This window comes from Oncorhynchus kisutch, unplaced genomic scaffold (genome assembly GCF_002021735.2).
Source record: "Oncorhynchus kisutch isolate 150728-3 unplaced genomic scaffold, Okis_V2 Okis01b-Okis20b_hom, whole genome shotgun sequence".
NCBI classification, from domain to species: Eukaryota; Metazoa; Chordata; class Actinopteri; order Salmoniformes; family Salmonidae; genus Oncorhynchus; species Oncorhynchus kisutch.
In genome coordinates, this window is record NW_022261978.1 from 3,755,727 (window position 1) to 3,776,139 (window position 20,413).

General features: G+C 44.9%; 3 protein-coding genes across 5 annotated transcripts; 2 read left to right on the top strand and 1 right to left on the bottom strand.

The window, feature by feature from the left end:
* Window positions 1-138: 138 nt before the first annotated feature.
* On the top strand, window positions 139-2,942 carry LOC116359031 (phosphoglycerate mutase 1). Its single transcript, XM_031811691.1, has 4 exons — window positions 139-511; window positions 1,072-1,346; window positions 1,584-1,764; window positions 2,044-2,942. The coding sequence occupies exons 1-4, from the start codon at window positions 373-375 to the stop codon at window positions 2,211-2,213; spliced, it is 765 nt and encodes a 254-aa protein (XP_031667551.1). The 5' UTR covers window positions 139-372; the 3' UTR covers window positions 2,214-2,942.
* Window positions 2,943-3,327: 385 nt separating this feature from the next.
* On the top strand, window positions 3,328-9,487 carry LOC116359032 (exosome complex component CSL4). Of its 2 annotated transcripts, none has more exons than XM_031811694.1 (8): window positions 3,328-3,578; window positions 4,423-4,538; window positions 5,421-5,495; window positions 5,731-5,819; window positions 6,224-6,257; window positions 7,185-7,235; window positions 7,518-7,602; window positions 8,246-9,487. In XM_031811694.1, the coding sequence occupies exons 1-8, from the start codon at window positions 3,551-3,553 to the stop codon at window positions 8,350-8,352; spliced, it is 585 nt and encodes a 194-aa protein (XP_031667554.1). In that variant the 5' UTR covers window positions 3,328-3,550; the 3' UTR covers window positions 8,353-9,487. The 2 variants fall into 2 exon arrangements, with proteins under 2 accessions (XP_031667554.1, XP_031667552.1); XM_031811692.1 differs by lacking the exon at window positions 8,246-9,487 and adding an exon at window positions 7,745-8,098 and having other exon boundaries at window positions 3,447-3,578.
* A 2,702-nt stretch (window positions 9,488-12,189) lies between these two features.
* Window positions 12,190-17,698, bottom strand: LOC116359030 (lysine-rich nucleolar protein 1-like). 2 transcript variants are annotated; one of them, XM_031811686.1, is made up of 7 exons: window positions 16,943-17,698; window positions 16,546-16,626; window positions 16,230-16,298; window positions 14,845-15,960; window positions 14,329-14,397; window positions 13,213-13,290; window positions 12,190-13,084 (listed from the first exon to the last, which is right to left on the bottom strand). In XM_031811686.1, the coding sequence occupies exons 4-7, from the start codon at window positions 15,958-15,960 to the stop codon at window positions 12,770-12,772; spliced, it is 1,578 nt and encodes a 525-aa protein (XP_031667546.1). In that variant the 5' UTR covers window positions 16,230-16,298; window positions 16,546-16,626; window positions 16,943-17,698; the 3' UTR covers window positions 12,190-12,769. The 2 variants fall into 2 exon arrangements, with proteins under 2 accessions (XP_031667546.1, XP_031667547.1); XM_031811687.1 differs by having other exon boundaries at window positions 16,561-16,626; window positions 16,943-17,231.
* Window positions 17,699-20,413: the final 2,715 nt, after the last annotated feature.

Here is a 20,413-nt window from a genome sequence, read left to right on the forward strand (position 1 = left end):
TCAATACTACGCATACACCAAACATAGGCCTAAAATTTCATCACTGTGATACGATGGTCGCCTAGGCTACTGTGCTTTCTATCCACTGAACATCACTGGCTGACGTGCTCCACTGCGCGTTCGTTTCCTCCGCACCGCACACGAGAGGGTTTCTGATTGGTCTAGCGCGGCAGGAAGTCTGTCGGCATTATTCAGAAGGAGCTTTCAAGTTCACAACAGAACAGCCAGCCTAGGTAACCTCTCGAACCGAATCCTCATTTCATATCAGCCACGACACTACTGCGGGGATTTTCTCCGCATTTGACAACAAGATTGTTGCTCTTAAATTTCCGAAAATACAGCGGAGGTCGATTCAAACGTCACGGATTCGAGATGGCTGCGTACAAGTTGGTTCTGATCCGTCATGGAGAGAGCTGCTGGAACCAGGAGAACCGCTTCTGCGGATGGTTCGACGCAGACCTCAGTGAAACCGGGGAGCAGGAGGCGAAGAGAGGAGGACAGGCGCTAAAAGGTGACCCGGTCTATAATGTTACACAGTATAATGTATCTCTCTTTCGTTCTCTCGTAGGATTAACACGGTGCATGGAGGGCCATAGAGAGTTTTGCTGACAGATCGTAGGGCAGGCTATTCCCGTTACGCAAGGCGCGGCTTGAGGAAACAGGTAGTTGTGTCACTGCAGCATTATCTAAACCATCACTTGAGGGACGGTGGCATAATGTGAACAGTTATCAGCCCCTACAACCTGAAAGCATGTCTGTTCTCTCTGTAGTGTAGCTGGTCAAATTGAGGTTGTGTTTGGCTTATAGCCTAGCATTATAGCCTAGCCTGGATAGCCTAAAGCAACTCGCCCCCAAAATAAGAAATAAGGGTGCATCTCAATAGTCTGAAGTGGACTCCTCTCCTTGTCTCCTTTCCTTCACCTGCATAAGTAATATGGTGGTGGTGGATGCCTACCAGCTATTTACTGTAACCTGTAATTCTTTCACCTCTGTGCAGATGAAGGAAAGGAGACGAGGAAACCACTTGAGATGTACCCACTCTCTCTCTCTCTCTCTCTCTCTCCTCCTCAGATGCTGGCTATGAGTTTGATGTGTGCTACACTTCAGTCCTGAAGAGAGCCATCCGGACTCTGTGGTTGGTCCTGGACGGGATCGACCAGATGTGGCTTCCTGTCCACCGCACCTGGCGCCTCAACGAGCGCCACTACGGAGGCCTGACGGGGCTCAACAAGGCAGAGACAGCGGAGAAGCACGGCGAGGCCCAGGTTAAGATCTGGAGGAGGAGCTATGACACCCCGCCTCCTCCCATGGAGGAGGAGCACAACTTCTACAACAACATAAGCCAGGTGAGAGGGATGCGGACACACATACACACACAGGGGATACGGATACAGACAGGAACGCACGTACGCACACAGAGGTACACACACAGAAGCAGGCACACAGAAGCATGCACATAGAGGCATACACACATCTACAACATCACTGAACTCATATTCTGTGATTAGACATCATGTTGTCAGCCATACAGACTTGGGCTAACAGGGTTTGACTTTGCAGCACTAACATTCTCTTTCCTGCAGGACCGTCGCTATGGCGACCTGACGGGGGATCAGCTGCCGTCCTGTGAGAGCCTGAAGGACACTATTGCCCGGGCGCTGCCCTTCTGGAACGATGAAATCGTGCCCCAAATCAAGGACGGGAAGAGGGTTCTCATCGCCGCCCACGGCAACAGTCTCAGAGGCATTGTCAAGCACCTGGAGGGTAGGTCACTAGGGGCAGTGGGGTGGGGATGGATAGATAGAGGGAGGGAGGGAGGGAGGGAGAAAGAACCTCCCTACATCTCAATGCTTACTCATGTTCCAGTGGTCATGCCAGAGTAATGATATGTTACTGATATTGTTGTTTTTCTGATTGTTATTGTTGACTTGTTCTTGTTATTTACCTCAAGGTATGTCAGAGGAGGCCATCATGGAGTTGAACCTTCCCAGTGTTTAGTTGTATATGTTACTGATTGTTGTTGTTATTGTTGTTGACCTCCAGGTATGTCAGAGGAGGCCATCATGGAGCTCAACCTGCCTACAGGGATCCCCATCCTGTATGAACTGGACAAGAACCTGAAGCCTGTAGGGCCCATGCAGTTCCTGGGAGACGAGGAGACAGTGAAGAAGGCCATGGAGGCTGTGGCTGCCCAGGGCAAGGCCAAGAAATAGACACAGCGCCCCCGCGTGGTCAGGAGGCGTCGGTGCGGCTAGGACACGTTATAATGATAATAATCACTCACACAGCGTGACATTACATTATCATGTTTACACATAGACAGATATGTGTATATAACACACACATACACACTCACACACACTCACACTATAGGTGGATTTGATAGGTCTTTGTTTTCCTGCACATATATTTTTCCTGCACATTGAGATGTCAGTATTACACAGCCAATAGGAATCAGTAATACTGGATTGTACGGATCATCATAATATGAGTTGATCAAGATTGTTTGAGTTGACCAAAAACACACAGGATAGGGACCAGCTAATAGAGTATTTACAGTATCCAAAAACACAGAATCAGGACCATCATATATAGTATTTATCTAAATATGTAAAATGATAGTGTGCTTTCTACTGCCATGTAGTTTTGCACTGAGTGAACATGTATGTAAACATTGACGGTAACGTTTGAAAAAGGAAACATTGAATCTCATTGTTATTGTTGTATCTCTACGGCAACAGTATGTTATCATGGTTCTGATGGTTATTGTTAAAAGGGGCAGGCAGACTTGTTCTGTACTGTACTGCTGACCATAGAATTAGAATGGGTAAAATGGGCGTCCTCATTCAGGAGAGGTTCTATTCCCCTTCCACTCATTATAATTCCATGTTGTTGACCTGTGCTTAGTGTTCTGTGTGGAATAAATATGAGCTGTCAAATGACTGTGTCCCTTGTCTGTTTCACAAGCTGCATATTTCTTGACTTGGCAGAGTTGAGCTGATTACATGTATGCTGCAATTTAGTGCTGGACTTGGACTGATATAGGTGCCAGTACTCATTTTGGGTGCTGGTACTGTTTATATTTAGGTGCAGGAGCTCCACAATACTTTGAGATAATATTCTATAAGAGGAACAGGATCTCAGGCAGTAGAACAATGTAGGTGCTGGTACTCAGCTCCTGCAGAAGTCAAGCTCTGGAGCAATTACAACAAACGTGAGCCCTGCAGCTGTTCTCTCTCCTCTTGCCTGTTCGTTTCTGTCTGACATGTCTGGCTGCACTATTTTCTAATTTGCTCTAAAACAAAAACATTTCCATTGATACTGGATACATCTCTTGTTCTTTATTCCCTGTCTGCACTCATCTTAAATGAGAGTTCTAATGAGTGTAGGTGAAGGAACGGAGAGAAGGTCGCTTTAGACTTGATGCACTCAGAACCAGGACACTGACTTCATCCGGAAAACCACAACAAAGATGGCGGACCAACCTTTCCATCAAAGACTTGAGCTCCAGGTCACATCCAATCGGCTTGCGTTCTGCTCTTCTTGAAACATGTCGCCCATGAAGCTGTGTGTTCCAGGTGAGTCTGACATTACAAACTTTTAAATGAGTTGATAATGGCATTCTTTTCACATTTGAGACCATTAGACAAATACGTTAGGCAATGTGTTTTTGAAGGTTATATTGCTATTTATAGCTTTCTAGCACGGGAAATGCGTGCTGTGCCACCACATGCTCGTTTACGTTCTAGCCTAGCTAGGTAGCTAACTAACTCAGTCTATTTTGACTGTTTTCTAGCTAACTAGCGTGACCTAATCTAGTGTATTTATTCCACATTATGTGAAATACAAACGCAATGCATAGTCACTTGGTACAAGGCATGACATCGTTTGCTAAATTACGAGCTTGTGGGGTCTAGCTAGCGATGTTGGGCTTGAAAAGTACCTAGAAGACATCACATTTTTTAAGTGCCCTGCCCACCGCCTCGGGGAGGAGCGAACCGGGAGCCCACTAATTCCAAGCGTTCCATCTCTTGTTTTGATCGACTCTACGTGCAAATGTTGAATTAACCCCGGGGACTTCTCATGTCGACTAAATGTCAGTGAAATGTCAATTATAAGGGCAGTGATTTATTTTGATTGTCGTTTGATATACGCATATGTCTGTCAGGAACTGGGACGAGAAACTCTTGAGTGATTTAGCGATTCTGATGGTTTTTGTCAGACTATTATTATATTCTACTATTGGAAATGTGATAGTACAGGACTCTGTTTACACAAAACATGTCTGTCTGTCTTTACTTGTAATGATAGTGGTTGTCTTACCTACCTTAGTTGAAAGCAGTGACTGTAAGTCTCTGGATATCTGCGAAAAGTTCAAATGTTTCTCTCCCTGTGTGTGTATACATCTCTCTCTCCCTGCAGGTGATAGGCTATGCAGCACAGAAGACTGTATGCCCGGTACTGGGGTGTACCTACGACACGGCTACATATACTCCTCGCTAGCAGGCTACGTACTCAGGAAGAACGAAGGAGAGGAGGTGAGATGGGGACAGCAGGGTGTACCAGGGTGTATTCATTAGTCACAGAACACAAAACATTTGGTCTCTTGCTAAATATTTACTTAAAAAACCCTTTGCATAAAAAACAAGTTTCTATTGGACAAATTCAGGTAGTTTCCTCCCCATTCCGTTTGTTTCCTAGAGTAAACACTAAACAGCCAAACATTTTGCTACAGTCTGCCACTAATGAACACACCCCTGTTGCGCTGGTCTTTTAAGCACTAACAACACTTGTCTTTTCTGACTAGTGCTGATTATAGCTGCTTTATTGAGGGGTTTTACTTCTTGTGACTGTGATATGTGGTTGTCTTACATTTTTTAAATAATTTGACTAATTTAACACACTTCTCCAGAGCGACTTGAGTGCATCCGTTTTGATATTGGTCCCTCGTGGAAATCAAACCCACAACCCAGGCGTTCCAAGCACCATGCTCTACCAACTGAGCTGCACGGGATCACCTACCTTAGTTGGAAAAAACTGACTGGAAATTGCTCTGGATAAGAGTGTCTGCTTTAAAATGAGATGTGATTTATGAGGTGTGATCAGAAGTGTGACGGGGAGGGACGATGAGAGGAGGTGAAAGGAGGAGGAGGGGATTACAGGGGAGTGGCTGGTTTATTGGCATGGGGGAAAGCAGTTGGGGCTGGGTTTGGGTGTGGGACTCATGTCAATGGTTATTTATTGTGTAACATTCCTGGAAGTAGAGAAACCACTCCAGGTTTGTTCACTTGGAACCCCTGAGGAATTATGCAGTGTTGTGGGAACGAAATGTAACATGTTCACACCTTAATCCTTCCTTGTCTTTACATTGACACTTCAGTCGTGTGTGTGTGTGTGTGTGTGTGTGTGTGTGTCTGCAGCTACCAGTCATCTCGGTGGTGAGAGAAACCGAGGCTCAGCTACTACCAGATGTAGGAGCCATAGTGACCTGTAAGGTGAGGTTTGGAGAGCTCTTGACGTGCCCGTGTCAACTTCTTGTACACCCTGGTAGTTGTTGTAGACCCACGTGCACAGCTTTTTAGCACCACATCACCTGGATTAAACCGGACAGAATACTTTTGAGGCTTGATAGATGAGGTGCTCTTGTCACTGATCCAAGCTCTCAACAATAGGTGTGTGTGTGTTTAACCTCATTGATAACCGCCCTGATCGGTCTCCCTTCCTGTCCAGGTGACCAGTATCAACCCCAGGTTTGCCAAGGTCCACATCCTCTACGTTGGTTCCACACCACTGAAGGACCGTTTTAGAGGAACCATCAGGTAACAGGGATTGTCTTATTACTGTTATTCTCATGGAGTGTCCCAAATGCCACTCTAGTCCCTATTCAGTGCACTACTTTTGTCTGGGGTCCAGATGGCAACCTATGGGCTCTGGTCACAAGTAGTACACTAAATAGGATGCCATTTGGGACTATATATAGGGAATTGGATGCCATTTGGGACTATATATAGGGAATTGGATGCCATTTGGGACTATATATAGGGAATAGGATGCCATTTGGGACTATATATAGGGAATAGGATGCCATTTGGGACTATATATAGGGAATAGGATGCCATTTGGGACTATATATAGGGAATAGGATGCCATTTGGGACTATATGGGGAACAGGATGCCATAACCTTCAAAACTAATCTACTGTTTACTACACTAATATACACAGGAAAGAAGATGTACGAGCAACAGAAAAAGACAGGGTATGTTTTTGAATCAATCTAAAATTCCCACTGTTTGACCACCAAATATCATGTTTGGTATCATATAGACCCTTCTGTTACTGTTAATCATGATGTCATACCGCCTGTTACTGTTTGTCATGACGTCATACCGTCTGTTACTGTTTGTCACGACGTCATACCGTCTGTTATTGTTTGTCATGACGTCATACCGTCTGTTATTGTTTATCATGGCGTCATACCGTCTGTTACTGTTTGTCATGACGTCATACCGTCTGTTACTGTTTGTCATGACGTCATACCGTCTGCTGTTTGTCATGACGTCATACCGTCTGTTACTGTTTGTCACGACGTCATACCGTCTGTTATTGTTTGTCATGACGTCATACCGTCTGTTACTGTTTATCATGACGTCATACCGTCTGTTACTGTTTGTCATACCGTCTGTTACTGTTTGTCATACCGTCTGTTACTGTTTGTCATACCGTCTGTTACTGTTTGTCATGACGTCATACCGTCTGCTGTTTGTCATGACGTCATACCGTCTGCTGTTTGTCATGACGTCATACCGTCTGCTGTTTGTCATGACGTCATACCGTCTGCTGTTTGTCATGACGTCATACCGTCTGTTACTGTTTGTCATGACGTCATACCGTCTGTTATTGTTTATCATGGCGTCATACCGTCTGTTATTGTTTATCATGGCGTCATACCGTCTGTTACTGTTTATCATGACGTCATACCGTCTGTTACTGTTTGTCATACCGTCTGTTGCTGTTTGTCATGACGTCACACCGTCTGTTACTGTTTGTCATGACGTCATACCGTCTGTTACTGTTTGTCATGACGTCATACCGTCTGTTACTGTATAGCATGGCGTCATACCGTCTTAGCTCATTTTTTAATTGTAATAGACTGGGAACCACTATAACCTTTGACCTCTTGCAGGTGGAGACATATAAAAGCTTCCGTCCTGGAGACATCGTCCTGGCTAAAGTCGTATCCTTCCATTTGACAGTCTTTCCAGTTCAGTAACTAGGTAGTAACACAGGGACAGACAACCAGTGACTGATATTGGGCTGGTTCTATTCCCTTAGTGCAGTGTAGCTTTCACCATATTGCTTAAATGTTAAATTGTGAATGTTCGAGATCAGCCAGACAGAACGCACAAAACCACTGATCTATGAATCACCTTGCATCCCAAATAACTACTCATTATGTGATCAAGATGACTGATTCTGTGCCTTTCCAAGTGTTGCCCTTTAACCTCCTGACCCCCAGATCTCCCTGGGAGACGTCCAGTCCAACTACCTGTTGACCACAGCAGAGAACGAGCTGGGGGTGGTGGTAGCCCACAGTGAAGCAGGTGAGACTGGTCACATGACAACAACACTGCTGTTCTTAGCCTAGGGCTGTCTTTAACCCTAGGTTACCCTCCTTAACACAATCCTTGGTTAACTGAAACCAACTGACACTTGTCAAGTAGTATATTTCTGTTTCCCTCTCAGGAGCCCAGATGGTGTCTATCAGTAGTATATTTCTGTTTCCCCTCCTCTCAGGAGCCCAGATGGTGTCTATCAGTAGTATATGTCTGTTTCCCTCTTCTCAGGAGCCCAGATGGTGTCTATCAGTAGTATATTTCTGTTTCCCTCCTCTCAGGAGCCCAGATGGTGTCTATCAGTAGTATATGTCTGTTTCCCTCCTCTCAGGAGCCCAGATGGTGTCTATCAGTAGTATATGTCTGTTTCCCTCCTCTCAGGAGCCCAGATGGTGTCTATCAGTAGTATATGTCTGTTTCCCTCCTCTCAGGAGCCCAGATGGTGTCTATCAGTAGTATATTTCTGTTTCTCTCCTCTCAGGAGCCCAGATGGTGTCTATCAGTAGTATATTTCTGTTTCCCTCCTCTCAGGAGCCCAGATGGTGCCTATCAGTAGTATATTTCTGTTTCCTTCCTCTCAGGAGCCCAGATGGTGCCTATCAGTAGTATATTTCTGTTTCCTTCCTCTCAGGAGCCCAGATGGTGCCTATCAGCTGGTGTGAGATGCAGTGCCCACGGACGCACGCCAAAGAGTTCCGCAAGGTGGCCAGGGTGCAACCTGAGTATCTGCAGGCCTGAGCAGGGACCAGTGGGCGGCGTGCACCCCTCACCTCTCCAGCAGGGACCCCTTTCCCTTCCTCAAGGAACACACAGCTTCCCTATCTCTGATAGAGAGACAAACACACTCACACTTGGATTGTGAACGATGCATTGTGTGTACAAAGGACCAAAATATTTTAGAGGTCATGTACAGATGCTTGGACATGCTTATTTAGTACACGGGTCATTGACCTGACACACACACACACAGAGAGCCTTATTTTCAGGGGGGATACCTCGACACACACACAGAGCCATATGTTCAGGGGGGATACCTCAACAGTAGATTCCTCCTCCTACAACCTACAGCAAAGCAGCATTTTTTTCCCTCTGGGTTCTGGAGGGCTACAGTAGAGGTGCAGGATTTTGTTCCAACCCAGCACTAGGACACCTGATTCAACTGATCACTGGGGCCTTGATTGGCTGACTCAGTCTCGTTAGTGCTGGGCTGGAATAAAAGCCTGCACCTCTACTGTAGCCTTGTAGAACCAGGTGAGAGAGAAATGCTGCCTTGCTGTAAGGTTGTAGAGGGAGGAATCTACTGGGCTACAATACTAGCCCTTTAGAAGCAGGAATGAATAACATCCGGGGTCACCTTCTGATCCAATACCCTTCTCCCTGAACTGTGCTCTCATGTATCCCCCATGGATTTACTAGCATCTCTCTTCCACCAGTCCTTTCCTTTTAAATCCATGAGGGGTAGTGAATGAGTGCACTTTTTTTTGGGGGGGGGTATAGAATCAGTCCACAGCCCTGGGGTGACAGTCACCAGTACAGACAGGCCCAATTCGACCCTTAAACCCTACACTATAGTGAGTAGGGCTTGATTTGGGATTGGACCTTAGACGGCTAACAGTTGGGATGTTGAAGCGAAGAGCTGGAATTGAAAGTGTCGTTTTGTGGCGGCACCGTTAGACTCATACGACCACGAGGACCTTTCTGCACCAAGTCAGAGAAACGGAGATGTCTAGTTGGTTCTCTCCAAGAGTTGTTTCTTCTGTCGTTTCAAAACAATACTTAATGTGTCTTCGTCTCTCATTTCTTCCTGTACTTGTCAGCAGAGGCACATGTGTTTTTAGGAGTCAAATAAAGTGTATCATGTATGAACTACTCACCCTGTTCCAATGTTACTTATTTACCTGTTATCAGAACGGTTCATTTTAAAGAGGTCTTTAAAAAAAATGAAATCCTTTATATAAGAGAGCCCCAACTGACCATCATTCATCATGTCCACTTGTTGACTGTGTGTAAACAATTCTATGCTGTTTAAATGTGTCTAATTGACAGCTTATCCACTGCCAGTTTTTATCATGTCATGTTCAGTTAAGGCATTAGTTGACCGTACTAGACTATTACCTATATAGTGCACTACAGGGCCGCTGGTCAAAAGTAGTGCACTACAGGGCCCACTGGTCAAAAGTAATGTACTATGCAGGGTGCCATTCAGGACGTTAACAACCTTCTCATATCATACAGCCGCTGGTCAAGGGTAGTGCACTACAGGGCCGCTGGTCAAAAGTAGTGCACTACAGGGCCGCTGGTCAAAAGTAGTGCACTACAGGGCCGCTGGTCAAAAGTAGTGCACTACAGGGCCCACTGGTCAAAAGTAATGTACTATTCAGGGTGCCATTCAGGCATCACATACTGGTCACATACTGGACCAGTCAGAAGGCAGAAACACACACAGTTCTGCTCTCATTGATACCACAGGTGGATAGGTGCAGCTTTCAGTTCAATGTCAGCAGCTTTATGTCACACAGTACTCCTATACACTGAACAATATGAATGTGTTGGTCCCATGTTTCATGAGCTGAAATAAAAGATCCCAGAAATGTTCCATATACACACACATGTTATTTCTCTCATTGTGCACACATACGTTTACATCCATGTTAGTGAGCATTTCTCCTCTGCCAAGATAATCCATCCACCTGACAGGTGTGGCATATCAAGAAGCGGTTTAAACCACATGATCATTACACAGGTGCACCTTGTGCTGGGGACAAAAGGCCACTCCACAGATGAAGTTCTGAGGGAGTGTGCAATTGGCATCCTGACTGCAGGAATGTCCACCAGAGCTGTTGCCAAAGATTAATGTTCATTTCTCTACCATAAGCCGCCTCCAATGTCATTTTCGGAAATTTAGCAGCACGTCCAAACGGCCTCACAACCACAGACCTCGTAACCAAGCCAGCCCAGGACCTCAACGTTCAGTCTTCTTCATCTGCGGGATCGTCTGAGACCATCCACCCGGACAGCTGATAAAACGGAGTATTTCTGTGTAATAAAACCTTTTTGTGGGGGAAAAGCCTTTTCTGATTGGCTGGATCTGGCTCCCCAGTGGGTGGGCCTATGCCCTCACAGGCCCATCCATGGCTGCACCCTGCCCAGTCATGTGAGATCTATAGATTAGGGCCTAATGTCCTCACAGGCCCATCCATGGCTGCACCCTGCCCAGTCATGTGAGATCTATAGATTAGGGCCTAATGTCCTCACAGGCCCATCCATGGCTGTACCCTGCCCAGTCATGTGAGATCTATAGATTAGGGCCTAATGTCCTCACAGGCCCATCCATGGCTGCACCCTGCCCAGTCATGTGAGATCTATAGATTAGGGCCTAATGTCCTCACAGGCCCATCCATGGCTGCACCCTGCCCAGTCATGTGAGATCTATAGATTAGGGCCTAATGTCCTCACAGGCCCATCCATGGCTGCACCCTGCCCAGTCATGTGAGATCTATAGATTAGGGCCTAATGTCCTCACAGGCCCATCCATGGCTGCACCCTGCCCAGTCATGTGAGATCTATAGATTAGGGCCTAATGTCCTCACAGGCCCATCCATGGCTGCACCCTGCCCAGTCATGTGAGATCTATAGATTAAGGCCTAATGTCCTCACAGGCCCATCCATGGCTGCACCCTGCCCAGTCATGTGAGATCTATAGATTAGGGCCTAATGTCCTCACAGGCCCATCCATGGCTGCACCCTGCCCAGTCATGTGAGATCTATAGATTAGGGCCTAATGCCCTCACAGGCCCATCCATGGCTGCACCCTGCCCAGTCATGTGAGATCTATAGATTAGGGCCTAATGTCCTCACAGGCCCATCCATGGCTGCACCCTGCCCAGTCATGTGAGATCTATAGATTAGGGCCTAATGTCCTCACAGGCCCATCCATGGCTGCACCCTGCCCAGTCATGTGAGATCTATAGATTAAGGCCTAATGTCCTCACAGGCCCATCCATGGCTGCACCCTGCCCAGTCATGTGAGATCTATAGATTAGGGCCTAATGTCCTCACAGGCCCATCCATGGCTGTACCCTGCCCAGTCATGTGAGATCTATAGATTAGGGCCTAATGTCCTCACAGGCCCATCCATGGCTGCACCCTGCCCAGTCATGTGAGATCTATAGATTAAGGCCTAATGTCCTCACAGGCCCATCCATGGCTGCACCCTGCCCAGTCATGTGAGATCTATAGATTAGGGCCTAATGTCTTCACAGGCCCATCCATGGCTGCACCCTGCCCAGTCATGTGAGATCTATAGATTAAGGCCTAATGTCCTCACAGGCCCATCCATGGCTGCACCCTGCCCAGTCATGTGAGATCTATAGATTAAGGCCTAATGTCCTCACAGGCCCATCCATGGCTGCACCCTGCCCAGTCATGTGAGATCTATAGATTAGGGCCTAATGTCTTCACAGGCCCATCCATGGCTGCACCCTGCCCAGTCATGTGAGATCTATAGATTAAGGCCTAATGTCCTCACAGGCCCATCCATGGCTGCACCCTGCCCAGTCATGTGAGATCTATAGATTAAGGCCTAATGGATTTATTTTTGATTTCTTTATAACTGTAACTTGTTAAAATCATCAAAATTGTTGCATTTATATTTTTGTTACCAGTCAAAAGTTTGGACACACCTCATTTCAGGATTTTTCTTTATTTTGACTGTTTCCTACATTGTAGAATGATAGCGAAGACATCAAAACTATGAAATAACACATATGAAATCATGTAGTAACCAAAAAAAGTCTAAATATCAAATTAAAATATTTGCCAAGAGTGTGCAAAGTTGTCATCAAGGCAAAGGGTGTCTACTTTGAATCTCAAATATAAAATATATTTAGATTTTTTGGTTACTACATGATTCCATATGTGTTATTTCATAGTTTTGATGTATTCACTATTATTCTACAATGTAGAAAATAGTCAAAATAAAGAAAAACCCTGTGATGAGTAAGTGTGTCCAAACTTCTGACTGGTACCGTATATACATTCATACACACCACATTCACCGACAGACACTCCCAAGACCCTGCAAGAGAAAAGGTACACACACACTCATCCAAATCCATTTTGGATGCTAGACACGCACTCAAGGGTCCGTCCCGACTCAGTCATCGAAGCGCACCGATCGGGTTGTGTTGATGTCAATTGAGAACTTCTTATTGGACGGCGCCGAGAACCCAAGTCCCGCCCCCCTTCCCGTGAAGTCCATGCGGCGCGACTGAGCACGCTCAAACTCCCCCAGTAGGCCTTGCTGCAAACTCTGCTGTCCGTCTTTAGTCAGCGCCATGTTGGCCCGCCCTCCCGTCGCACCGCTCGCTGCTATTGGCTGCCAGCTCTTCTTTAAGCCGCCCATCAACCGCAGGAACTTACTATGTTGGTCGGAACTGTCAAACTGGGCAGTGCCCCACTGGCCCAAACCCTGGAAGAGAAGAAGAACACGGTTTGTAATATTTATATTCGACATAATGATTTTTTTCAGAGAAGAGTTGGTATGTGACCCCAAATTTGGGGTACACCTTGGTGTCCTGACATCATAAGAGTACTGACCGATGGTACCGGTGCTGCTTTGAGTTGGACTGGATTGGACTTCTGGTCGATCTCATTCTGCAGGGCCAGGCGTCTCCCCTATGGAATGTAATAGGACCATCGTTTTATATGAAGGCCATGTTATATAGTACACAACATATACTCTATAGTCCATGTTATATAGTACACAACATATACTCTATAGTCCATGTTATATAGTACACAACATATACTCTATAGTCCATGTTATATAGTACACAACATATACTCTATAGTCCATGTTATATAGTACACAACATATACTCTAGTCCATGTTATATAGTACACAACATATACTCTATAGTCCATGTTATATAGTACACAACATATACTCTATAGTTCATGTTACATAGTACAACATATACTCTATAGTCCATGTTATATAGTACACAACATATACTCTATAGTCCATGTTATATAGTACACAACATATACTCTATAGTCCATGTTACATAGTACACAACATATACTCTATAGTCCATGTTACATAGTACACAACATATACTCTATAGTCCATGTTATATAGTACACAACATATACTCTATAACATGTGGTTGGTGATTCTATTTACTGTACTCCTAGTCTAAAAAATAAAAATACTCAAATCCACGTGTGCTTCAATGGCTGCCCATTTGATTTTTTTACCAGTTATTGGCAAAAGATCTGATTATTGGAAAAACAGCAGAATCACTTTGCAATCACTTGGGAGTATCCCTGACACAGACCAGGCACTACTCTGGAGCCAGCGCCACACACAGTCCAGCTTAAAGTCCTCGGATGCTTCTAGCGCCATGTATATTATTACAGGGTATTACTTAATCAGTATAGAGCATTTATATTGGTTGGTGTGTGTCCAACATGTCATTGATTAAACACAATGCTACAGTCAAACAACAGCATTCACTAATAAGCATTTGCATAATATAATGCATTCATAATTTATTCATAAATAGTTACATAATCAATATACAATGTTTAATTCAGACCAGGAAGAAATTACATTTCTCTTTCTCACAGTGACAGAGTTGGATTGGTGGACTGACTGGCAAGTGGGATTCACAGGATCCAAATAGATCTAATGGGTCGTTAGCGATCTACCTGATCAATATTGATCTCGAAGGCGTTTCCCCTGGTCTCTGACAGGAAAACCACATCCGTCTGGTCCCTCTGGGGGTTGGAGCAAAACAACATATCAGACAACTACAGACTGATACTGTCAGCGTTTTAATACCTTTAAGTAGAAACAATTAAGTAAGAAAGTCAACACTTTTATCCATTCATCCATATATTCATTTAACAGTTAACTATTCTGTTAGTCGGCACCTCCAGCATTCTGGGTGCGGGTCAGAGCATTGGTTTTTACAATGCTTTCAACAAGGACCTTTCAAATGGCTCTAGAATCAGGGCCACCTTCCAGAGGCAAACATTGTTGACCATTTCAGATAGAAATGTCAGGAATAGAGCCGACATGATTCCTCATTCTACATGTCAGAGAGACATGTTTGTTCTACATCATATATGTCTATCTGAACGTTCCACAACGGTGTACCCTGCTGAAGGAGACCCATGATTTGATAACCTCTTCACCTCTGACCCTTAACCCCTTTAACTCACCTCCTGGTATTCAGGGTCGCAGCTCTCCACCTTTATCTTCTTTTTCCCCTTTGTCATAACCTTCTTCCCTTTCTGGTGAGGGGTGCTGTCCTCCATTTCTGTCTCTACCTCAGAGCTCTTCTTCACCTTCTTTTTCCTTCCCTCGCTCTCTCCGACCTCCACCTGTTCCACTACTCCTGTCATGTCCACCCTTTTCATATGTTTGGGCTTCCGTTTGTCCACCACCAACACATCCTCCTCCTCTGTTAGTGCAGAGGCCTTTCTCTTCTTCTTCTTGCCCTCCTCCTTTCTCTCCGTCTCCATGGTGGTGTCTGCAGCGCTGCTGGAGGACTTGGGTTTATTCTTCTTCTTTTTGGTGTTATTCTGTTCCTCCTGCTGTACTACTACTGTAGCCTCAGCTCCCTTCTTCTTCTTCTTTACTACCACTTCTTTCTCTGCCTCTCCACACTCTCTCTCTTTAGTCTCTCCTTTCTCAGCGACTGCTCTCTTCTTACCCTTCTTTTTCTTCTTCATCTCCCCCTCTTCCTCCTCCTGACTCTCTGTTGGTTCAGCAGCTTTAGGGATCTTTTTCACTTTCTTTTCTTCCTCTGTTTTTCCCTTCTTTTTCTTGCCTTTCTTTATTTCTATCACCTCTCCTTCCTCTACCTTGACAACACCGATCTCTGTCTCTTCTGCCTGAGAGAGCTTCTTTTTTTTCAGCTTCTGCCCATTTTCCACTACTCCTTTCTCATCCTTTAATCCACTGTGTTCTGTCTGTAGCTCCGTTTTAACAGTGTTAACACCTTTCTGCTTCTTCTTCTCCTGGCCGCACCCTCCTCCGTCATTTCCATTAGTCATGACTTCCTCACCGTTGGTGTCAGTCTCAGACGACAACTTCTTCTTCTTTCCTTTCTGTTTCTCCTGCTCTCCTTCCGTATTCCCCCATTCCCCATTGGATGAAATCTGCTCTTCTACCAGAGTCTTTACTTTCGTCTTCTTCTTCTTCACTCCTTCGCTATTCCCCTGGTTTATGGAAGTGTTTTCTGAGATCTCATCCTCAGCATGGGTGTCCTTCCCACTCTTCTTGTTCGTCTTCTTCATGGTAACGTTCCTGTTGCCTGTGTCGGCTTGGACCATCTGAGAAAAATAAACATCCCACAATACGGATCTGTTTGAAAGAAGCAGTCACTTCCAAGGACATTGTAGAGAATGCATTTTCGGTTTAAAATGGACACAATATTGATATTGACCGTGTGTGTCCTAAATTGAACCCTATTTTCTATATAGTGCACTTCTTCTGACCCAATGTGTCCTGGTTCAAAGGTGGTGCACTAAATAGGGGATATGGTGGCATTTGGGATGCAGTCAGTGTCATTTTGGAGAGCAACACAGAACCAGATACAAACCAGCGATCTGACTGAAACCGTGGACTGGGACTCCTTGTCTATCTCCCTCTGTAGGGCCAGACGTTGAGCCTAAAGGGGATAAAGCCTGGATTAAAAACTAACAGTAAACTTTTACAATATATGTTGGCTAAAGTACTATGTTTCATAGGTTGTCTATCCAAATTGGCAGCCAATCCCAGCACACGTGGAGGAAGGGGTATTAAAATCAGTGATTCACATACACTGACTGGTGATCAATTGATAATGATTGTTGTTTATGTGATTTGATAAATTGATAGTGATTTATTTTATGGTGATCTCATCTAACGTTAGCTACCTGATCAATAAAGACCTTTTCCACGGTGTTGTATCTTCCTGTCTTCTCGGACACGAAAACCACTTCGTCATGAAAAGCCGTCTGCAGAATGAAACACAGCCAGTTCAGTTAACGCAGGTAAGTTATACAAAACAATAACATTTACCAGTCTATTTGCCTTGGTTATGATGTAGTTTACAAAACAGCTTGATCAGTGTAAGTCAAGTTATGCTAGCAAGCAGCATCGATTGAATGTGTGCATGGGGTGTTAGGGTTAGCTAGCTTGCCATGTTAGCTGGCCAAATAACCCGTCACCGGTGATAAAACACTTTGCAACTAAACACAGCAATTCGCTGGAAGACTACCTGAACGCTTCATCATTTCATATTTACAAATAACGGCATTAAAGTTGACTTACTTTTAAGACTCACGTAGAAACGTGTGTACACCAGTGCTGCACTGCTCCTTGACCCGGAAATACTGTCAGATTCTCTTCTAGTAATCGTCCTCGTGTGTCTATAGCAACAAAGCTCAACGGCACGCTCCTTCTGTTCCTCTCCTATCTCCTGATTCTCTCCCTTCTTTACACCTCGTATTTGTATTTATCTTTCTCGCTCTCTCATATGCTGTGTGTGTGTGTGGTTCTCTCTCTCAAAAACGTGCAGAACAACAAAACATATCCAATCAAGCTGCAGAGCTCTGAAAAGCCCATGTGCTTATTGCTCCACTACTTTTGACCGGAGTTCCCATGTGGGATGCGGCTATGCAGTGTGGGCAAACACTCACTCCATAATTTGATCACACACAACATACATTTATACTGACTCTACACACACGCACACCGACTCATATAAAATCATCATCATATACACTGTTGCTGTTCTGTTGGTCATATATCCTGACACCTAGTCACATTACCCCTCTACATATCTACCTCTATAGATCCAGTATCCCTGTACATTATAATATGGTACTGACCCTGTATATAGTATGTTTACCCCTATACATATCTACCTCTATAGATCCAGTATCCCTGTACATTATAATATGGTACTGGAACTGACCCTGTATATAGTATGTTTACTTACTTTATCATGTTCTTCGTATTTTGTATTTACTGTGTGTTTTTGTTCTACCTTGTTATTCTCAGATTGACATTGTTATTGATTACTGCATGGTTGGGCTTACAGCTGGGCATTACATGTATTTTACTGTCCTTGTGCACGTGACATTAAAACCTCTAGTGACTCTGTCACCAACAGCAGAGGGCGTTAGGGTGCTGTAGCCTAGCCGTTACGTTGGCTGACCCAAAGAGACTCTAACCAACAGCAGAGGGCGTTAGGGTGCTGTAGCCTAGTTGGCTGACCCAAAGAGACTCTAACCAACAGCAGAGGGTGTTAGGGTGCTGTAGCCTAGCCTTTACGTTGGCTGACCCAAAGAGACTCTGTAACCAACTGCAGAGGGCGTTAGGGTGCTGTAGCCTAGCCATTACGTTGGCTGACCCAAAGAGACTCTGTCTCTTTATATAGTATGTTTACCCCTATACAGCACCCTAACGCCCTCTGCTGTTGATTGCAGAGTCTCTTTGGGTCAGCCAACTAGGCTACTGCATGGTTGGGCTTACAGCTGGGCATTACATGTATTTTACTGTCCTTGTGCACGTGACATTAAAAACCTCTAGTGACTCTGTCACCAACAGCAGAGGGCGTTAGGGTGCTGTAGCCTAGCCGTTACGTTGGCTGACCCAAAGAGACTCTAACCAACAGCAGAGGGCGTTAGGGTGCTGTAGCCTAGTTGACTGACCCAAAGAGACTCTAACCAACAGCAGAGGGTGTTAGGGTGCTGTAGCCTAGCCTTTACGTTGGCTGACCCAAAGAGACTCTGTAACCAACTGCAGAGGGCGTTAGGGTGCTGTAGCCTAGCCATTACGTTGGCTGACCCAAAGAGACTCTGTCTCTTTATATAGTATGTTTACCCCTATACAGCACCCTAACGCCCTCTGCTGTTGATTGCAGAGTCTCTTTGGGTCAGCCAACTAGGCTACTGCATGGTTGGGCTTACAGCTGGGCATTACATGTATTTTACTGTCCTTGTGCACGTGACATTAAAACCTCTAGTGACTCTGTCACCAACAGCAGAGGGCGTTAGGGTGCTGTAGCCTAGCCGTTACGTTGGCTGACCCAAAGAGACTCTAACCAACAGCAGAGGGCGTTAGGGTGCTGTAGCCTAGTTGGCTGACCCAAAGAGACTCTAACCAACAGCAGAGGGTGTTAGGGTGCTGTAGCCTAGCCTTTACGTTGGCTGACCCAAAGAGACTCTGTAACCAACTGCAGAGGGCGTTAGGGTGCTGTAGCCTAGCCATTACGTGGCTGACCCAAAGAGACTCTGTCTCTTTATATAGTATGTTTACCCCTATACAGCACCCTAACGCCCTCTGCTGTTGATTGCAGAGTCTCTTTGGGTCAGTCAACTAGGCTACTGCATGGTTGGGCTTACAGCTGGGCATTACATGTATTTTACTGTCCTTGTGCACGTGACATTAAAACCTCTAGTGACTCTGTCACCACAGCAGAGGGCGTTAGGGTGCTGTAGCCTAGCCGTTACGTTGGCTGACCCAAAGAGACTCTGTCTCTTTATATAGTATGTTTACCCCTATACAGCACCCTAACGCCCTCTGCAGTTGATTACAGAGTCTCTTTGGGTCAGCCAACGTAACAGCAGAGGGCGTTAGGGTGCTGTAGCCTAGCCGTTACGTTGTGTGTGTCCAGCATGGCATCCTATTCCCTATATAGTGGACTACTTTTGACCAGGATGCCATTCAGGATGCTCACTAGCAAAGCCTGTAGCTTATTAGAACTGTCACTTACCGTGCCAGTGGCTTTTACCAGAGATAGATAGAAGCCCTAAGCCTACAAGATTTGGAACCTTTTCTGTTTTAGGCTTTCCATGCTACATACTATTATTACCATGACAACACGGCTGCTGCGAGGCATATCATGTTTAAAACGTAAACAATCTGTCATTTTAGATTCAAGCCAAATAAACCTTCCAAACAGTTTAATATAGAAATGTATCTGCCTTCATGCTACAAAGCCTTCTACAGACTCCTCAATATTATGTCGATCCAAACAGTTTAATCTATAATAATATATTTTATTTCATTGAGTTTTGTGTGAGAATTGTGTTTAAGAGACATGCAACCAAGCCCTCCTCTGTATCAGGACATAGGATGATAATATAATAGCCTTATACAGGAGTACACGACTGGTCACAGTAAAGCCACTAATACCAATCCCCCCTATCAGTTTCCCTAAATGGGTAATTCCAAGGTTAGAGCACCATAGGGATTAAGAGGCAGCAGATTAGTCCAATCAGGGACAAGGGGGTGTCTCACTGTTCAGGTGTTGGGAGATAAAACACGCAAAGAGCAAAGAAGAAGTCTCTGAAAATATAACGTTAGTATGAGGTGCAGATGCAGATCTACCATTAATATCAGTACTGTATTCTGCCATATAATCATACTGATATTGCACTCCCTGTTAAAAACTCTCAAAATGTGTTACAACAACCCCATAACAAAACTACTGATATCATAGAACCACACCAAAAAAATACAGTACTCGTCTGTGACACCAATAATAAATTCAATTTCACCATCATAACATTCACCATAGAAATATGCCACACGAACGTTATATCCCAAATAGTGACAGCAGAGATTAGCTTAAAAATAAAGAGCTTGATCACAACAACTCTGGAGGAGGACCGAACACCAAAGCTGAGCTGAGAGTCTTAGAAAAACACTGTTTACGTTGTCCCAACACATCTAATAGAGTCATAAGTCATCTATAGGAGCAACTCTTAGTGTCCGCATCCCAAATGGCACCCC